Source organism: Hyaena hyaena, unplaced genomic scaffold (genome assembly GCF_003009895.1).
Source record: "Hyaena hyaena isolate Hyena2069 unplaced genomic scaffold, ASM300989v1 scaffold_1023, whole genome shotgun sequence".
In the NCBI taxonomy this organism is placed as follows: domain Eukaryota; kingdom Metazoa; phylum Chordata; class Mammalia; order Carnivora; family Hyaenidae; genus Hyaena; species Hyaena hyaena.
The window spans coordinates 541,372-561,134 of NW_024081653.1; the positions used below are offsets into that span (position 1 = coordinate 541,372).

The 19,763-nt window shown below is 47.3% G+C and overlaps 1 protein-coding gene across 2 annotated transcripts in view; it reads right to left on the reverse strand.

Moving 5' to 3' along the window:
• The window catches only part of ACSS1 (acyl-CoA synthetase short chain family member 1), a 55,003-nt gene extending 41,680 nt beyond the window's left edge, over positions 1 to 13,323 (reverse strand). For both annotated transcript variants that reach the window (XM_039221811.1, XM_039221812.1), the window contains exons 1-2: positions 12,976 to 13,323; positions 2,977 to 3,073 (exon numbers count right to left, since the gene is read on the reverse strand). In XM_039221811.1, the coding sequence (XP_039077742.1) occupies positions 2,977 to 3,073; positions 12,976 to 13,267 (389 nt within the window). In that variant the 5' untranslated portion in view covers positions 13,268 to 13,323. The remainder of the gene's footprint in view (positions 1 to 2,976; positions 3,074 to 12,975) is intronic.
• Between the last annotated feature and the right edge of the window lie 6,440 nt (positions 13,324 to 19,763).

Below are 19,763 nucleotides of genomic sequence, written 5' to 3' on the forward strand. Positions count from 1 at the left end.
CCAACTTCCAAACAAGGTGGGTGTGGTCCCCAGCACACCAGCCTCTGAGAACCCCAGCCTCACAGAGTTTCTTGAAACAGCTCAGGCTCCAACTCTGGAAATTGGTCTTCAGACTGACAAAACCACTTTGGCTGCCACCACATGAGACACTGGGCAGGAAAGTACTTTATTTTAGTGGCAGTTTATATGTTGGCAGGACATCCAGCACCAATGTCTAGATGGCTTTCCTCTGAGCAGGGAGAAAGAAAATCTCATGTCAAAAACCTAAAATGACCAGGAGAATAATTAACCCATGTCTCTCAAAAACTAGCTGCGATTATAAACAACCTGTACACACACTTCTCTTCTTACTCAAACAGCGTCTAGAAGCAGTTATCTGGTACTAAGCCCAGCTAAGGTTTATAAAACCATTTCAGTATAAGTCTTATTTTTAGAAAGAGAATAATAAATACTCTTGTGCTCGTAAGTGTATCCCTTGCCTGGGGCTGCTTTGGTGCAATGGAACTGAAACAAACTGGCTGCAGTCCTGAAAATTCCCCCATGGCTTACATTTAACCACACATCTCAGCAGACCAGACTAAGCCCAGCTTTTGGATCACTTAACACTGCTGACCATTAACTAGGTGTGGTATCCCTGTGGTCCAGGCCAAGGAGGTATCCCTGGGGTCCAGGCACACCTGAGGCAGGTATAAAAGGAAAATGGTTCATCACTGGGCCAGCTTATCTCCAGCAACCAGTTGGTAAACCCATCTACCCCTAAAGTCTTAATCTTTTACTAAAAAATCACGCTTAAATCAAGTTGGGCCAATAATAGTAATGAACAGTGAAGACAGTTTGTTTGTTAGAACAGTATTCCCCAAACTCAAGTGTGTATAGGGGCCTGGGGTTCTGCCTCAGTTGTCAGCATGGGGCCCAAGGCTCCAAGGGGTCAATGCTGCTGACCGGTGGGCTGCACGGAGGCAAGAGGTTTATCTGTACAGGCTGATGGGGAGACAGGTCAACAAACGATGCAGGCACTGGTAAAGGCTGAGACAGCCGAGGGTTGTTGAGGTCAGGGGATAGTAGGGTGGTGCCTACCAGGAGCTGCAGCAGATTAACAAACATTACCTTGTTGCATCCAAAACTTAAGTAAACTTTTACCAGGTTTGGTGAATTTGGTCTGTGATAAAACCTGAGTCTGAGAAGCAAACAGAAACCTGGGGGTTCCCAGTGGCCCCCAAGTCACCCAAGTGGCAGGGGAGTTACTGTTGCTCTCAGGCCCCCTGATTCCCTGAACATTCCTCCTACCATGCCCCCTCTCACTCCTACCTTGCCAGCTGCAGGTATTTCCTGGACACCTGGGCTTATTCGAGGTCTTGGGTGGGCCTGGGAATTCTTCCTCCAATCTTGGTTACTCCTTCTTGGCAACAAGACCTCAGCTCAAGAGTCACTTCCTCAGACTATTCAGTCTAAAGTGACCACCCAGCCACATGCTACCATGGATTTGAGGATTGTTTGTTACTACAACATAATCCAGCCTGTCCTGACAGATACAGTGGCACTCGGTGAAATTTGTTGGGTGATTGGACGAGAAAAGCCACAAGCTGCCCACCAGGAGAGTGATCATCACTTGATGGTGATGGGTGGATGGTGATAAAGGACATATGACTTAGATTCACAGTGGGTCTGAGATAACATTGTAAACATAAATTTAGGCTTAAGCAGAGGGGGCGGGATTCCCCCCTGGGAAGGGGAAACCAATGCCCCGCAATGACTGACCACAAAGATCCCTGAGCAAGGCAGTTCCAGCAGGAGTCAGTGCTTTAGGAAGACAGGTTACTGTTCCTGGACAGGGGGTTTCTTCAAACCCTCAACACGCACACAACATCCAAAAAGGTGCTTGACACATGGAATGTGTGGAGCACTTATCTAAAGACTTGAATACAAATGTCAGGAAGACCCCTATTGAAATGGCTTGATCTTATTTATGGGGCTGCTCTCAGAGCACTGGGAGAAAGATGCTAAATAGATTTATTTATTTCAGCATATATTTTATTTAGCTTGCATTCATGTTTACTTTCCTGGGACCAGAGAACATTTCCAAAGCTGAAACATGCCCCTTGATATTCAGATGACCTCCTGCTCAGAACCAGACAGAAGCACACAGCACTGTGCAAAAAGCCTCCCCATGCCTTGAACATTTGTCATATTTGTGTCCAAAGACCCAGTTCTTTCTCTTTTTTTTCAGTGCATTTTTTAAATTAATTTTTTAGTGTACATCCAAATTATTTAGCATACAGAACAACAATGATTTCAGGAGTAGATTCCTTAATGCCCCTTACCCATTTAGCCCATCCCCTCTCCCACAACCCCTTCAGTAACCCTCTGTTTGCTCTCCATATTTAAGAGTTCCTAATGATTTGTCCCCCTCCCTATTTTTATATTATTTTTGCTTCCCTTCCTTTATGTTCATCTGTTTTGTATCTTAAAGCCTTCATATGACTGAAGTCATATGTTATTTGTCTTTCTCTGACTAATTTCGCTTAGCATAATACTCTCTAGTTCCATCCACATATTGCAAATGGCAAGATTCCTTTTTTTTTTTTTTTTATTTCTGAGTAATACTCCATTGTGTATATATATACACCACATCTTCTTTATCCATTCATCCATCAGTGGACATTTCAGCTCTTTCCATGCTTTGGCTATTGTTGATAGTGCTGCTATGAACATTGGGGTGCAGGTGTCCCTTCAAAACAGCATACCTGTATCCCTTGGATAAGTACCTAGTGGTACAATTGCTGAAGACCTAGTTCTTTCTGTGGGAACCTAATGGCACCAAGTATTGCCAAGGTGAACAAGGGCAGCCTTCCCCCAAGCTGGGCAATCTTGCTCCTATAAGCAGCCCAGCAGACATATTTGGTTCTGGTGTGTACCACAGACAGAGAGAGAAGTAAAAGCCCAGAAGATCCTGCTGGGCACTGGGACACACAGTACCTGTAGGTGATCCTCACTTCAGTTCCAGGTTCGTCCCGCTCCCAGATCAAAGCGATGCTCTCTGGGGACTTCTGAACATGCTGATCCAAGCAATTAACTGCACAAAAAAACAGGTTTTATGGATGTTACACTTGGTGCCTTTAAGGTCTGGTTTGCTGTGGTTTGGGCTACTCTCCACTGAGGTGGACCCTACCATCCTCAAAAGTAAGTGTTCTTTCTATCTCCTTGCAAGAAAGGTGATTTGTCAGAGCCTGCAAAATGAAACTAACAATACACAAATAGGATTTCACAAGTGCAGGTGATACCTTGTTAATACTCTGAAGCAGGCTCTTCATACCTGTGGGCCCAACTCTGGCCACACAAGGGTGTCACCCAGGCCACCCCCAGGGACCCTGACCCAATTGGTTCCATGGTTTTCAAGGCTCCCTGGGTAGTTCTAACATGCATCTGGGGCTGAGCACTATAACCTGAGATGCTGGAAAGAATGCTTAACACAACAGGCCACTGGGTTCAGTGCACAGTTCATGCAGCAGGCTCTGGAGTCCATATCCTTTCTCGGATGTCCAGCCAGCGCCCTACAAACCAGCCTCTGCTCCAAGTGATGAAATGATGGGGAAATGCCATGCTCATTTTCTGGAAGGCTCTGCTTCCCGCCCACTCTGTTACCCAAGCTCAGATCACATGACTGCCCGCAAAAACAGAAGGTCAGTTCTGACGATTTACTGTAAGCCCAAAGATTAGTAGGATCAGGTTTGTTTGCTAACATCCTATTCACTACTCTTGATTTCAAGGTGAGCTTAGATCTGGTTCATGCAGGAACCCTTTCCTATCAGCTCTCACAGCCAGATTTTCATTACTCACTCCCCCTTCAGCAGGAGAAACAAAAACCACAAACAGCTTCTGGGGCCAGGAGTCCCTCTGCCCACTGGGTCTTCAGGATCACCCCAGCGTCCAGGTATATAAATTTTTTCTTTTTTTTTCTTTTGAGTGCAGTTACTTATCTTCTCCAAATCAAAATCCTAGCATATAAATGGGAGATACATTATCTACCACGGGTAACTCACAAAACTATGATTGGAATCAAATACAAAGACTGAATGTTGTAGTGCCATTATATGAATGCAAGGTACTGTTATCAACTGATAATACTATGCAGTGAGCTACAGCGACTTTAATAAACATCTCTTGATATTTATTAACTGTTCTGACGAAAGTTATGAGAGCACATGCCCATAAAGGATTATGTGATTCTTGGGGCGCCTGGGTGGCTCAGTTGGTTAAGCCCCGCGTCCGGCTCTGTGTTGACAGCTCAGAGCCTGGAGCCTGTTTCAGATTCTGTGTCTCCCTCTCTCTCTGCCCCTCCCTTGCTTGTGCTCTGTCTCTCTCTCTCTCTCAAAAATAAATAAACATTAAAAAAAAAAAAGATTATGTGATTCTTGTAACTCTTGACAGAGTGAACCCATGTGAAAATATTTGCATACTTTAGCTGCATGTGTGTGTGAATTACATTTTCCCCCTCTTGGGTTATTTTATCAATCATTTACTCTTATAATAAAAGAATTTCAGGGCCACCTGGGTGGCTCAGTCAGTTAACTCTATTTCAGTTCAGGGCATGATCTCAACAGTTCACAGGTTCAAACCCCACATCAATTCCCTTGCTTGGAATTCTCTGTCTCCCTCTCTATTTGCCCCTTCCTTGGACCCACATTTGTGCATGCTATCTCTCTCTCTCTCTCTCTCTCTCTCTCTCCTCTCTCTTAAAAATAAATAAATAAATAAAATTGAACTTTCTGGCTCCTAACAGGTGTACAAGTTATACTTCAGAAAATTTAATAAAGATAGAAGTCATCTGGAAAAATTACTGATAGTACTGTTACAGGAAAGTTTTTTTAAGTTACTGGAAAAACAAAAGAGAAGAAATGCCATAAAAACAGCAGATAGAGGCGCACCTGGGTGGCTCAGTCAGTTGTGTCCAACTTCAGCTCAGTTCATAATCTCACAGTTCATGAGTTCGAACCCCATGTCAGGCTCTGTGCTGGGAGCACAGAGCCTAGCCTGTTTCAGATTCTGTGTCTCCCTCTCTCTCTGCCCCTCCCCCATTCACACACACTCTCTCTCTCTCTCTCTCTCTCTCAAAAATAAATAAACATTTTAAAAAAAGAAAAAAATAGCAGAAAGAAAACACAAAAAGAAGTCAAATTGAGAAAGAGGTTGGTGGCAAAACCTGGGTTTACACAAGAAACCTGACATCAGTGTGTGTGTGTGTGTATGTGTGTGTGTCTCAATCAGTCCAAAATTTAGAAATCAAGAGTTTTCACACTAAAACCACAGATTTCTGGCTTCTCTTGAACAATCATCAGATGAGGTCACACCCTAGTCTAGGAACTAAAGCAGTGACTGCCCCACAGGAGGGCCTTGCCCTTCCTCCCTCCTACATCCCCACATCTCCATCCCCCAACACAAGCCCAATGCTCCCCCCACCCCTGTTTTCAGGCCCTGAAGGACCTAAGTGATGAACCAAGATAAAGTGACCCTGGGCAGGTCACAACAAGCCTGAAAGTGCCCAGCTGAGAATCCGCAGATGGTTATAGCTGTGCACTGTGTGGGGATGGGTGGTCCAGTGGGAGGAGGGGGCTGCTCCCATGTGCGCATGAATGCTCGTTGGCCCCTGGCTATTCCAGGCATCACAGGGGAGCTAGTTACAAGAGCAAACTCTTAGCCTCACCCCAAACCTACCCCATAAACGATCCCCTGAAATGTGTGCATGCCAAACAAAGATGCCTGCTCTAAAATACCTTCTCCCACTCTGAGTCTGACCCTTTGAGTCACCCTGAAAAGTGGGCAGCTAAGATGCCTAGAAAACCAGGTGTTCTGGGTGGTCCAGTGACCTGCCCAAAGCCACGGCCAGAAAGCAGTGAAAGGGCCACAAACCACACATGATGTCTCACCCAGGATTCATCTCCTGGCATTGTTTGTTCCCACAGCAGCCAGGGCACCAGATATTCTTATCTCATTAGGGATGGTCCAGCTTCGAGCCAAGACCCTCATAGCCTCAGACCCCAGCAGGACATCCTGTACCTGGTTTACACCAAGCAAAAAAGCAGAGCTGCAGAAAGTAGAGAAGGAACACCTGCCACAAGATGGACTTTAGGAATCCAGCATGTGGATGGATGGCCAGTGAGACCAGCCATGTCTCCCCATCTTCCTGGGGCTGATGGATGGCAGGAATCCAGGCAAGTAAGTATTGAGCCCCGGGTGCAGTGTCCCCTACATGCCTTCCCTGCACACAGGGAGTGTTCAACTAGCAGCCGCCAAGGATGTACATGATCTACCTCTCCCCACTGGCCATGTAGAGTCTGGTGAGCTCCTTCTTGCTTCAGGGCCTTTGCTATGTTTTTCCTTGCCTGGGGGACACTGTCGCACTGTCCCTACTGCTGCCTTTCACCTGGTGCCCACACTCCTGCAGATCTGGCCTGTATGTTCCCACTCTCACAAAGCACTTCACACCCTGTGGACCTCATGCCTCCCTCTAACTTTTCCTGAGACGTTTATACTTGCTGCCTCTCTGTAGGCTGGGACCCAATGTCCTGTAAATATTTGTACCTCTGCAGCTTAACCCATAGCACAGAGTAAAGAAGGACCACAGCTCTGAATGATGGACAGACTATTCAAGTCCTCAGGCTGGAGGGCAACATTGGAGTCTAAAGGGCTCCATGACTACAGAAAGAATAGACCTCTTGTCTCTGTGGCTTTATCCCTCAAGGTCTCTGTCTAATCTAAATGAGCACTTCTGAATCCTCCAGAATCCCCAGAGGGCTTGTTAGCACAGAGATGGTGAGGCTTCACCCTGAGTCTCTGAATGAGCAGGTCCGGTGGGCATGAGCATCTTTGCCTCTAGTAAGATCCCACTTGCTGCCGCTGCCAGTTCAGGACCCTGCCCCAGCAGATGGCTGTGTATGCATACACCTACACACTTCTATTCCAGATTGGGGTGGACAGGGGCACCTTTCTTTTTCCTTTGAGGACAGGAGTAATTAAAGATCCGGGACACCCGGGTGGTTCAGTCAGTTAAGTGTCCAACTTCAGCTCAGGTCATGATCTCACAGTTCATGAGTTCGAGCTCCACATCAGACTCTATGCTGACAGCACAGAGCCTGGAGCCTGGTTTGGATTCTATGTCTCCCTCTCTCTGCCCCTCCCCTCCCATCTCTCTCCAAAATAAATAAACATTAAAAAATTATTTTAAAAAATAAAATTCTCTGTAAGATATCTGGCCAAACCCTTGCTGGATGGCGGCTTGGAGTCATGGGGAAAACCCATGCTCTGGAATCTGGACCCTGTCCAACCATTCACTAACCACAGACAGTGCTCTGCTTATCTAATTTAAATCTCACTTTCCTAATCCATCGTGGGAGTAATGCCTCCTGATTCGGAGAGAGGATAGGAATTAGATGCCATTTGAGGGTTTCCAGCATGGGGTCAGATGGTGCTGCTGTGTTCCCAAGAGAAGCACCCTCCACAGCTGCCCACTCAGATGACACAAACATGTACACAAAGAACAGCTCAGGGTCTGAATGACAGTAGTCCTAAAATGCCATGTATGTGTTGGCTTTTAACACATATATATGGTTCCCACTATAGTCTTCATTGCAGGGAGGAAAAGAAAGAAGGGGGGTGGGGGTGAAAGGAAGGAAATTCTTCCTTCACATTAATTTTTTTATTGATGGGGGAGGGGCGCAGAGAGAGAGGAACAGAGAAACTGAAAGAGAATGTTAAGCAGACTCCACACTCAGTGTGGAGCCCAACAAGGGGCTTGATCCCACACCTCTGCGATCATGATGTGAGTAAATATCAAGAATCAAACACCAAATAAGCCACCCAGGCACCCCACTTCTGCACATTTAAAAACAAGCTTCTACCAAAAGAACTGGGCAGTGGGACAAGAAAATTCCATTTCCAAAAACAAGTGGGCAAGGACCTAGGTCAATTTAAGGCTCAGCCAAACACCACCTTTTCCAATTCCCCAGCACACAGTGACCTCTCACTCCCTGTCACTCTGTGGCTTACACCATTTAATGCTTACTTACCTGCCCAGTGGTTCCCCACTCAGGAACATAATGCTAACTCTGCTAAATCCTTCCCCATCTGGGTCACAAGTCCCTGAGGACAGGGACCATGTGCCTAAGATTCCTTTATCATGGGGTAGTAGGGAGGGGTGCTATCATAATTCTCCCCTTAGCAGCTAGAAAAATCTTAAGCAAGTTATCCCAGTGCGGATTTGGTCGCTTACTTATTTTTGGTTCATCTCCAGGCAGAATGCATGCCCTGTGGCATTGGGGCATTTTCCATACTGTTCATCACTATACATAAGTTGGAGCCTTCATTTCCACATCTGTACAATGGGAAGACCAATCACTTCACACTGGTGTCATGAGGACAAGATGATATGAGGCTCCACTGTTTTCCTAAGTAGTGATCTACTTAGGGGCCTAACACAATTCTGCAAACAGATAAGCAAATGCCTGCTGGTGGTTCATGGGTTTTGAGTTGTTTTTTTAAAAAAAGATTACAATAGGATTATCATTTCCATTGTAAAGATAGCACACACTTATATAGGAATTTTCAAGAACTCTTGTCAGATGTTTAAGTACATCCCTCCCCCTCCAAAACTCTAAGTGAACCCACATACAGAAATTCAATTTTAATCAAAAGAAATGAGGTAGTTAATATTCACAAAGGGATTCACAATGGGTTTTCTTTAAATAGAAAATCTCCCTGGCACATTTTAAGAGATTACATCAGTCATAAATTTATTTGCCAACTTTCCAGAAGCATCTGCTATTTAAAGTAAGTCATGCATCTGACAACTGGGAAGAATTCAGTCTCTTTAGGAGGGCACTCCTCCTAAGACCTGGGGTTACACTTTCATTTAGACTTCCTGGAAAGACTTTAGAAAAGTTACTTTAACCATTGAGAGAAAAGTGGACCATAGAAGTGCAGCATCTTCCATTCTCAGTGCATCTGCCTTCTGAATTAGGGGAGGTGGAATTGTAAAGAGGAGAAAAGTATAGCAAGTGGCTTCCACAGCTGCAATTCATGCTCCAAAAAGCATCCAGAAATCTCTGGTTAAAAATAGTTTTTCTACACCCTTGCTTAAAAGTAAGAAAACTCATATTTTTTTAAAGAAATCTGATTCAGAATTTGGTGTTTAGAAAACAGAATTTAGTTGTGTGTTTTGAAAGCAACACACATCATTACCCTCCAGTTCTGCATTTGCAACTTCCTGACATCCTGAGTTTATATGCCACAGAGCAAAAACTTTTATCTGCTGAGCCCTGCAAAAGACAGGGCCAAATTTCAAAGACTGGTAAAAATCCTTTTTAGATACTAACCCTTTATCAGCTATGTCATTTGTAAATATCAGAGGGGCGGTGTGGAGAGGGGTGAAATAGGCAATGGGGATTAAAGAGTACACTTACCACAATGAGCACTGAGTAATGTATAGAATTGTTGAATCACTATAGTGTACACTTGAAACTAATATAACACTGTATATTAACTATTTAGGAATTAAACTAAAAATATTTTAAAAAGAATCCTTTTTAGAATTCTTCTTAGATCTCAGCTTTCCATAGAAACTTTAGAAGCACTTTTATGTAAATGTAATAGAAGCAAGTCACTGAAGGCTGGGAACTCTATCTGCCCTTCTCAGGGGTCCTCTAACACCATGACCCCACCTAACAATCTAGCTATCCCAGAGCCCCAGGATGGACTTTGAGAGCCATGTCGACCACCTGCAAGCCTTCCCAAGCCTGCTTCCTGCTTATCCAAGACTGATCAGATACAAACTCCTGTGGTCTTGTTCAGAGAAAACAGCATTCCCAGTAACACTGCTGAAGGCCAAGTTCAAGGTCACAGGTTTCCTCATGATCCATTAATAAATAACAAAAGCCAGTGACTGGGTACAGTTCTCTCACTTATCACTTGCTGCTAACCACAGCCCCAGGTATCCCCAGGTTGTTCACTCCTGGCCAGAAGAAGCCTAGCAGCCTCTGCTTTGGTCTCTGAAATTGCTGGTCACCAGCATTCCCTAGGCCCAGCAACAGGCTGTAACAAGCCCTACGTAGGTGCTTTAGGCCACAGTTCCAACTGAGCCCAGCCGGTAGTCATCCCAGCCCAGGCCCCAGACTCGGAACTGAGAAGCAAGGCAGATGCAACAGCCCAGAGAGCCTTCAGGAGCAGAAACAAGTCATCCCCACCAGGCCTTGTCCAAAGTCCTGAGCCACAGAATCTGCGAGAGTAATAAAATGGTTGCCACCTTATGCCAGTAAACGGGGTGGTGGATATGCAACAACAGTAATTAGAACAGAGTTCAATTACACACTATACTTATTTTACAGAGGAGGAGATGCACACAAAGAACAGTAAGGGGAAAGTAAGGATCAAACCTAGGTGTGATTCTAGACACACCTAGGACCACTAAACTGTACTGCATCACTCATATACCATTTTTTTTTTAAATATTTTTATTTATTTCTAGGAGAGAGAGAGAGAGAGACAGCGTGAGCAGGGGAGGGTCAGAGAGAGAGGGTGTCACAGACTGAAACAGGCTCCAGGTTCTGAGCTGGCAGTCAGCACAGAGCCCGACGCGGGGCTCGAACCCACAAACCGCGAGATCATGACCCAAGCGAAAGCCGGACGCTTAACCGACTAAGCCACCCAGGCGCCCCACTCATATACCATTTTTGTTTGTTCAGCAGAGTCATCTCCAGGACACTAATCCCAATCCTGCCCATTTCAGAAGTGCCTTCATCTGCCCTGGTTTGGGTTTGATAGGTCAGTGGTTCTCCACCTTGAATGTGCATCAGGAGCACCTGGAGGGCTTAATAATAAGCAGGGCAGGGCCCCACTCCCAGGGTTTCTGATTCTGACAGTCTAGGATGGGGTCTGAGAACTTCTGTTTCTAAACAATTCCCAGGTGATGCTGATGCTGCTGGTCTGGGGACCACACTTTGAGAACTGCTAGTACAGATCCCCCTGGAGGGGCAATGGCAGTTTTAAGAGCAATGGTTCTTTGGAACAAGCCATCATTGTGTTGACTATCACACAGATCAGGCCACAACTTTCTAGGTGGTACTCAGGGCAGCTGTGGCCTGACCTTGTTCTCTTCCATACTGTCACCTCTGTAGTCTACAGACACTGTCAAAGGGCAAAGAGATCCCTGACAAATGAATGGGTAGCCATATACACTGGAGGAAGGAACCTGCAAAAGGCTGTGTCCTGCACAACAGTTTCCTGAAGGTCAGCTGCTGGCTTCGCAGCCATAAAGGAGAAATAAGTGAAGGAAAAACAGGCAGCAGAACTGCTTGCTGACCACACCCAGCCCTGACTGACTGAGGTTCACCAGGCCCTAAGTACCTGCCCTGTGAGGTCCATCCCCACTGTCTTATCAAAGAGTGAGAGGCTGCAAGTGCACACAAGCTAATCATGAATGTTCACAGCAGACTCAAGCCTTTCATGTCCAAAAGCAGCCTTAAGGAGCTGCACTTTCAGTGCCTTCCTTCTGTAAATCACTTTCCTCCCCTTAAAAGTCACATTCCACCAACTTTGTGAACCTAAGGGTTTGGTTTTTTTCCGACTTAGTTCAAGGACACTTACTGCTGACTCAATTTTAGAGAAAACACTTATCTAGTAAGTGACTCCTTTTGATTAAACCAGCAAAGTAATGTACAATATGAGAAAATATATATATGGCTCAAAGTTCCCTTAAGTTTCTTTGCTGGAAAAATAACTGCCAGGCACTACCTATAATTTTATGGCCACTTCAGAATATAAGTTAAAATCACTACTACTATTGATCACCAATAAATGCTGGACTGGTCCATACCTTCTGGCACTCTGTCCTGACAACCAGAGTAGCAGGTGGGCATTAGCACCCCCAGTTTACACAGGAGGAGACTGAGGCTCTGAGGAGTAGAAAAATTGAGCAGTACCTGGTGGAGCTGGGTCAGACACCAGATCCAACCCTCCAAGTTTAGGCCCAGGCACAGCCTTGCCATGAAGACTTGCAGGCTCTTTTTTTAAACACCTCCCAGACCCCATCTAACGCCATATTTCCAGACAGCAGGCAGACCCTCTAACCACCACACCTGCCTCCAAGTCCCAGCCTGCCCCAGCAGACCAACCCCAGGCCTACTCTGCCTGGCTGCTACTGCCTCCACTTCCTTATCCCAAATCTTAACAAAACTATAGTGGATTCAGTCTCCACAGATAGGAAGCTGGTTCCTGGCGTCTCAATCACCACCTGGTCTAAAGCAAGTTGTGGGTCTTCTGGGTGCAGCTGAAACTGTCAAGAGACACCCATTCCATCTTTCCCACCCACAGACCCAGGATCAAGGAAATAACTGATTCCTACTGTTGGCTACTGTTGTTCCTACCCAGATGCCTTCCACTCCTACCTTTGTTTACATGGGCAGTTTCTCCCCAGTCAAGTCAGTCGCTGGGCACCGCAACTGGCGGTGACAAGTCAGACGCTTATCTTTCGTTTCTTGGCTCCCCCAGGGATAGGAGCGGAGAAGTCCTGACCGACACCTCTGCGCCCCACGCCCTACACCCCAGCCTGGCCCAGGGGTCGCCCGCAGCTCCGCAGGCGCACGCTCCGCAGTGCAGTGGAACCTGGTAGTTAAACTTCGAAAACAGCCGCGCTGGGGCAAGGCCAGGCGTTGGGCGACTCGAGCTCACGGCCGGCCGTGTCCCCGCAGGCACGTGCGGAAGCTGGGAAGGTGGTGTCCGGGCGCGGAGTGGCAGTGGCCGCTGGAGCCTCCCTGGCCAGGTGGGATGGGGCGGGGGTGGCGACGCGCCACAGTCGAGAGTGTGACTAGCAGAAGACGGGAAGAGGGGCCTCCCGTGGGGCCTGACCCGCCGGGCCCGCCAGGTTCCGTTAAGTCCCCTCGGCACGCGTGAGCTGAGGGCGCCCTGGGTCCCCCGCAGCCCACTCACCAGACACGTTTAACTGGCCTCCCAGGAACCAGCCGATCTTGCCGCTGCTGAAGTCACAATCCCAGACGGTGTGATAGGGGGTGTCCCACACGAGCGTGTCCCGCGCCAGCGGCCCCCAGAAAGCTGCCGGTTCCCGGGCCGCCTGTACGCTCTGCGCCTGGTACGAGCCGAGCTGCGCGGTGGCTGCGGCGGGGGCGCTCACCCCGCGCAGCGGCCTCACCGGCTTCCCCGAGCGCCAGCTGGGGCTGCACAGGAATCTTCCCAGGCTGCGGCCCAGGCCGCGAGCAGCCATCTTGCCCGACGCCCAAAAGCACTCTGAGCCGAGATCCGATGCTGGGAGCCTGGGGCGCGCCTTCTTGTCTCCGCGGGCCCCGCCCCGTCCCCGCCCTCTGGCCACCACCCATTCCTCAGGGTCCGGGTCCTGCAGGGAGCTGCCTCCCTCCCGGACCTTCCCGGGTCCCACCCCTTCTTCTCCTTAGAGAAGGGGTCTGCGGAGGAAGAAAAGGCGCTGGGAAACGCGGACCCAGGGAGGTAAGCGGCTGTGGCGGGGCTGCTATGCCACGGCCTTTCCTCCTGGTTCTGCGCTCCCGTCCGGACGCCGGGCGTCAGGCCAGGATGTTTTGGTTTCAGTTTGTTCAGGCTGTTTTGGTCTTCAGGATCCGAGGGCTGCGCCATAAAACAACAAAACAAAACAAAACAAAACAAAACAAAACAGCGACACGTGCGTCGGGGGACGCAGGCTCCCGGGCTGTGGCGCCTGGAACCTTCTGCAGTAGGAAGGAGCCAGCGCGGAATGTAAGCGGCTGGTGGAGGGAAGCGCGCAGGTGGATCCGAGGACCACCAAAGTTAGGTTGTTTCATCTCCGAGGCTGAAGTCAAAGTATTAATCCCTTTGTGCGCCCTTGAGAGTGAGCCAGTGACCCCGCCAGACTGGCCCGTACCCCACCCCTAAACGCACTCACAAGCGGCTCCCGAGGGCCAAATGGGCTGGTTAGTGGTCCTTGGGCCAGGAGGTTGGTCTGAAGTCTGATGTTCTTATCGGCAAGCTGCCGGCCTCAGCCCCCGCTGAGGTCACCTGCTAAGGGCGGGGGGGGGGGGGGGGCGTGTAACAGCGAAGCAAATACTCTACAACCCTTGGCCGATTTGGAAACATAAAGGTTTCTCCCATTGCTCCAGCATGTGTGGCCTGGGTTCAAATGTTGACTTTTCTAGCTCTGTGACCTTGGGCAAGTTTCTTAACCTCTCTGTGCCTCATTTTCCTTTTCTTGAAAACAGAAGTAACATCTCTTTCCCAGGGCTGCGGTCAAGATTAAATGCAGTAATATCTGAAAAGTCTAGCCTGGAATGGGCACACAGGCAGTTCAGTAGTGGAGGCTGTGTTCTAGTCTAGCTAAGAAGGATAGAAGGAAACTCACAGAATCTTGCCTCAACCAGATTCTTAAATATTTCAACACCCTAGACATAAAAACATACTAAAAAAGGCAAACAGAGGGAAAGGGAATTTGGAAAACTGGTTGGTTGAGTTCTTTGGGTTTGGGAAAGATTACTTCCTGTTAGCTGTAAGATCTGCAAAGGGAAATACCCTGCAGAGGAGAGTTTTTCAGAGGAGCTTCCACTGGAAGTCAGCCCCAGGCCGTGTGTGTGTGTGTGTGTGTGTGTGTGTGTGTGTGTGTGTGTGTCTGCCTCCTGCCAGAGAATAAAGGATTTTAAGGCTAGTAAATCAGTGACAATAGCTAGCACTAGCACTAGACATGTGCCTTGCTCTATGCCAGGTGCATTTTTTACTTAGCTTAAAAATTGTCTTGGGCTATCAATTTCTGTTAATTACCAACCACCTGGTGGAACATATGAGGAAACTGAGCCCAAAGAAATAAACAGTGGAGGAGCAGCAGTAACGTTCAGCACCCCTGTTCTTTCCTCAGTATCTGCTTCACCATTTGGCCTGGATCCTCATTTTAATAGAATATATAAAATTGTAAGTGAAGATTATAACTGTGGCAGGGGGTCTCAAAGATCTCTACCAACACTTCATCCCCTCTATATTAGTGATGGTGTGCACTCCATCAAGAGGAGGAGCCTGATCACAATCCTAGACGTTAGCCTCTACTACAAAGCTATAGTCATCAAAACAGTATGGTATTGTCACAAAAACAGACACATAGACCAATGGAATAGAATAGAGAACCCAGAATTGGACCCACAATGTATGGCCAATTAATCTTTCACAAAGCAGGAAAGAATATCCAATGGAAAAAAGACAGCCTCTTTAGCAAATGGTGCTGGGAGAACCGGACAGCAACATGCAGAAGAATGAAACTAGACCACTTTTTCACACCGTACACAAAAATAAACTCAAAATGGATGAAGGACCTGAATGTGAGACAAGAAACCATCAAAACCCTAGAGGAGAAAGCAGGAAACAACCTCCTTGACCTCAACCGCAGCAATTTCTTACTTGACAAAACAACAAAAGCAAGGGAATCAAGAGCAAAAATGAACTACTGGGACCTCATCAAGATAAAAAGCTTCTGCATGGCAAAGGAAACAATTAACAAAACTAATAGGCACCTGAATGGATGGGAAAAGATAGTTGCAAATGACATATCAGATAAAGGGCTAGTATCCAAAATCTATAAGGAACTCACCAAACTCCACACCCAAAAAACAAATAAAACAGTGAAGAAATGGGCAGAAGACATGAACAGACACTTCTCCAAAGAGGACATTCAGATGGCCAACAGACACATGAAACGATGCTCAGTGCTCCTTATCATCAGGGAAATACAAATCAAAACCACACTGAGATACCAGTGGCTAAAATGAACAAATCAGGAGACTGTAGATGCTGGCGAGGATGTGGAGAAATGGGCACCCTCCTACACTGTTGGTGGGAATGTAAACTGGTGCATCCCCTTTGGAAAACAGTGTGGAGGTTCCTCAAAAAATTAACAATAGAACTCCCCTATGACCCAGCAATAGGTCATACTGCTAGGAATTTACCCAAGGAATACAGGAGTGCTGATGCATAGAGGCACATGTACCTCAATGTTCATAGCAGTACTTTCAACAATAGCCAAATTATGGAAAGAGCCTAAATATCCATCAACTGATGATTGGATCAAGAAGTTGTGACGATTGGATCAAGAAGGCGCCTGGGTGGCTTAGTCGGTTAAGCGTCCGACTTTCGCTTAGGTCATGATCTTGCGGTTCGTGTGTTCAAGCCCCGCGTCGGGCTCTGTGGTGACTGCCAGCTCAGAGCCTGGAGCTTGTTTCAGGGTCTGTCACTCCCTCTCTCTCTGACCCTCTCCTGCTCACGCTGTCTTTCTCTCTCTCCTTGAAATAAATAAAAAACATTTAAAAAAATTAAAAAAAAAAAGTTGTGGTTTATATATACAATGGAATACTATATGGCAATGAGATAGAATAAAATCTGGCCATTTGTAGCAACGTGGATGGAACTCAAGAGTGTTACGCTAAGTGAAATAAGTCAGGCAGAGAAGGACAGATACCATATGTTTTCACTCATATGTGGAACAGGAGAAACTTAACAGGGGACTGTGGGGGGAGGGGGAGGGGAAAATAGTTAAGGAGAGGGAGGGAGGCAAACCATAAGAAACTCTTAAATAACTGAGAGCAAACAGGGTTGGTGGAGGTGGGGGAGAGGGAATAAGGGGTGATGGGTATGAAGGAGGGCATTTGTTGGGATGAGCACTGAGTGTTATATGGAAACCAACTTGACAATAAACTATAAAAGAAAAAATAAAAATAAAATAAAAACAAAAACCTAAGTGATGGAGAAAAATGTTTAAAAAAAAAAAAGAGGAGGAGCCTGTCCTGCACCTCTTGAATGCAGGCTGGTTGATTGCTTTGATGCTGGAACTCAGGGAACACCCCTCTCTGATGGACCCAGGTCTAAGACCCTGCTGCAGCCCCTCATTCTTGGAACCCAGCTGTGGTGCCATAAGAGAGCCCATAGAGCCTTCCAGAGGAAGAAACCTCACAATGAGGAAAGTACATAGAATTGACTCAGCTTTAAAATAAAGAAGTACATAGTTCTTGTTTCCTTCAGGTTGGATATAGAGAAGTGATTATGTGTACATAAAACATTTCAGAATTCAGGTGGTACAGAATTGCACTTCCTGCAGCCCATTACCTAAGAGATGACCTCTTGAGTGTCACAGCCCTTGAGGCCCCTGAGGCCACCCTCCCTGCTGCCTCCAGGAAGCCTGTCTCCCGGAACAAGGTGGAACCGCTACCCATCTGCCCCTGCCATATCCACAGGGCTGCTTCTGTGAAGCCTCAATGGTGCTGAGAGAGCAACAGGCCATCCAGGAAGTGTTGGTCACATTTTGTTCCCAAGAGGCCCCTAGGCCAAGCCCTTATAGCTGAAAGCTGTACATTGGCAGGTGCAGAAGTAGGGAGGCCTGAGAGGTTTCCCATAGGAAGCTGGGGCTTACTTTGCATCTGCCCTGTGGGATTAACCCAACATGCACAGCAACCACAGAGCCAGAGGGTTCACCACCAAAGAACAAGACAGACAGGAGGTGAAAACCAGGATAGCCTCTAGGTGGTACTGGGCTGGCAGCCGAGTGTCCTCCTGGAGATGGGGACCCCCCCGCATCTGTAGGCAGTGCCGCATGTAAAGCAGCCAGACATTGTGGCGGGGTTTGTTCTCTGTCAGTTCTAGTAATATACTAACTCAATTTCATCAACACCAAGCCCTGGAAATTATCTAGGCATCCATGAGTATGAAAAGCTAGGGGTGTCATTTATCCACAAACCCACAGAAAGGACTTTCACTCTTGGGTTCACCTCCATGAGACCACCCTCCCTCTCACACACACAAGCCCACATGGTCAAAAGCATCGTCAGTGAAGACAATGACATCTCTGTGTCTGGTAGTCACTGATAGCTGGAAGAACCAACCTTCTAACTGCTGGGGTTCAGGGGGCCAAGGGGAGTCAGAGCAAGGCTCCCTGCACCCATGTACGCTCTCCTCGGTCTCAGAGCTGCCTCTCCTGAGTGGACACCCTTGCTGTAGCAACAGCACTGCCTGCTCTCACCCAAGGCCTGGATAACATTATTAGTGGTGATCACATAAGACACATGACGGTCCCTCCAAAGGTCAAACAATAAGAACTTTGAGCCATTGGGCACCATCACCCATGAATCAAACCCTGGCTTCCTTGTTCAGCAGCCCTTGAGGAAGCTGAGTAGACAGACAGTGTTGGACAGGGTGCCAGGAGACCTGGACTATATCTTCAGTTCTTCCCCCAGCCCACCATGTGCCAAGTCCCCTGATGTCTCTAGACCTCAGGTTTCTTATCTACAAAATGAGCAAATATAGTAAGTTCTGAATCCTTTAGCTCTAAAATTCCAAGTGGAAGGGGTGCCTGAGTGGCTCAGTTGGTTAAGAGTTAGACTTTGGCTCAGGTCATGATCTCAAGGTTTGTGGGTTTGAGCCCCATGTTGGGTTCTGTGCTGGCAGCTCAGAGCCTGGAGCCTGTTTCAGGTTCTGTGTCTCCCTCTCTCTTTGCCCCGTCCACGCTCATGCTCTCTCTCTGTCTCAAAAATAAACTATAAAAAAATTAAAATTCCAAGTGGTGTATTTGTCCTCATAAGAAGATGCCAGATTTAATAACCAAAAGGTTGGGTATTTTGTTTTTTTTTTTTCTGTTTCAATGAAACCACAGCTTCTGCCAGTATGGAGAACTCCATGATATATTTAAGGACTGTTGCACTTCAGCTTTGTGAGTCTCATTCCCTATCCCTCCCTATTCCTCATCTTTCTTTGGCTTCCAACTCAGTAGACTGCCCCAGCCAGCTTGATGGGCACTTTCTCCATGGGATCAGGGCAGCCACTGTTTCTCACACTACTTTAGGGCTCCAGTGGAGACATCACACCTGCCTCAGCTCACACATGAGTGATGCAGTCAGGAGCACTGTTTTCAGTTTCCTTTAAAGCTGCCCAACCAGAATCGACTTTATTCTGGGCAGAAGTGTAATCAAGGTTTACGATGATGGGTTTCTGATCCAGCAGCTTCCAAGAATGGCAGTCAGTTCTTCCTGGAAGGTTTGTATTTTAACTTACATAAAACAAAATATTGAGGGAGTGGACAGCTAGGGAAAGTGCTCTCAGCACACTCTTGGAGTTTTCTTTGAGTTCAAATGGTGACTAGTGGGGAGGTAACAGGAGGAGGAGGAGGCTTATTTATACTCCAGAGGGCAAAGCAAATGAGATAGCCAAGTGCAACACTGCTCAGAGAAGCCAACTTTTAAACCAGGACAGTCATCCTGAACAGTATGTGGATTTCCTCATGTGCCAGGAAGGCCCTGTAGCCATTTGTCCTCATGGTTTATCCTATGTTTTCATCATCTGGCAGAAGTCTGTAGAGTCCACTCACTCCTAGGCAAAGATCCTAATGCTCCCCCCAGCCTCCGTCCCATTCATGGTCTCAGTGCAAAAGGTATCTGCTCAGACGCTTGTCTGGCAGTGGTCACCTTAGGTGCTTGGCTCCCCTGATGCAAGAGTCTACAAAAGAGGAAGGCAAACTAGGTAGAAGTCTTTGGTCAGGTCTAAGCAATTGGGCCCCTTTTCCTGCCCCGAGAGGGCAATGGCAGCTGAAACTACTCTTGCCATCTCTGCTCTGGCCTCGGGAATATCTCCATGGGCTCTCCAGCCTCTTAGCTCAATCAACCCAAGTGTAAGGGTTTACATACAAGCCAGCTTTGAGACAAAGACTATGGCAGGAAAGAGGTCAGCCAGGGGCGCCTGGGTGGCTCAGTCAG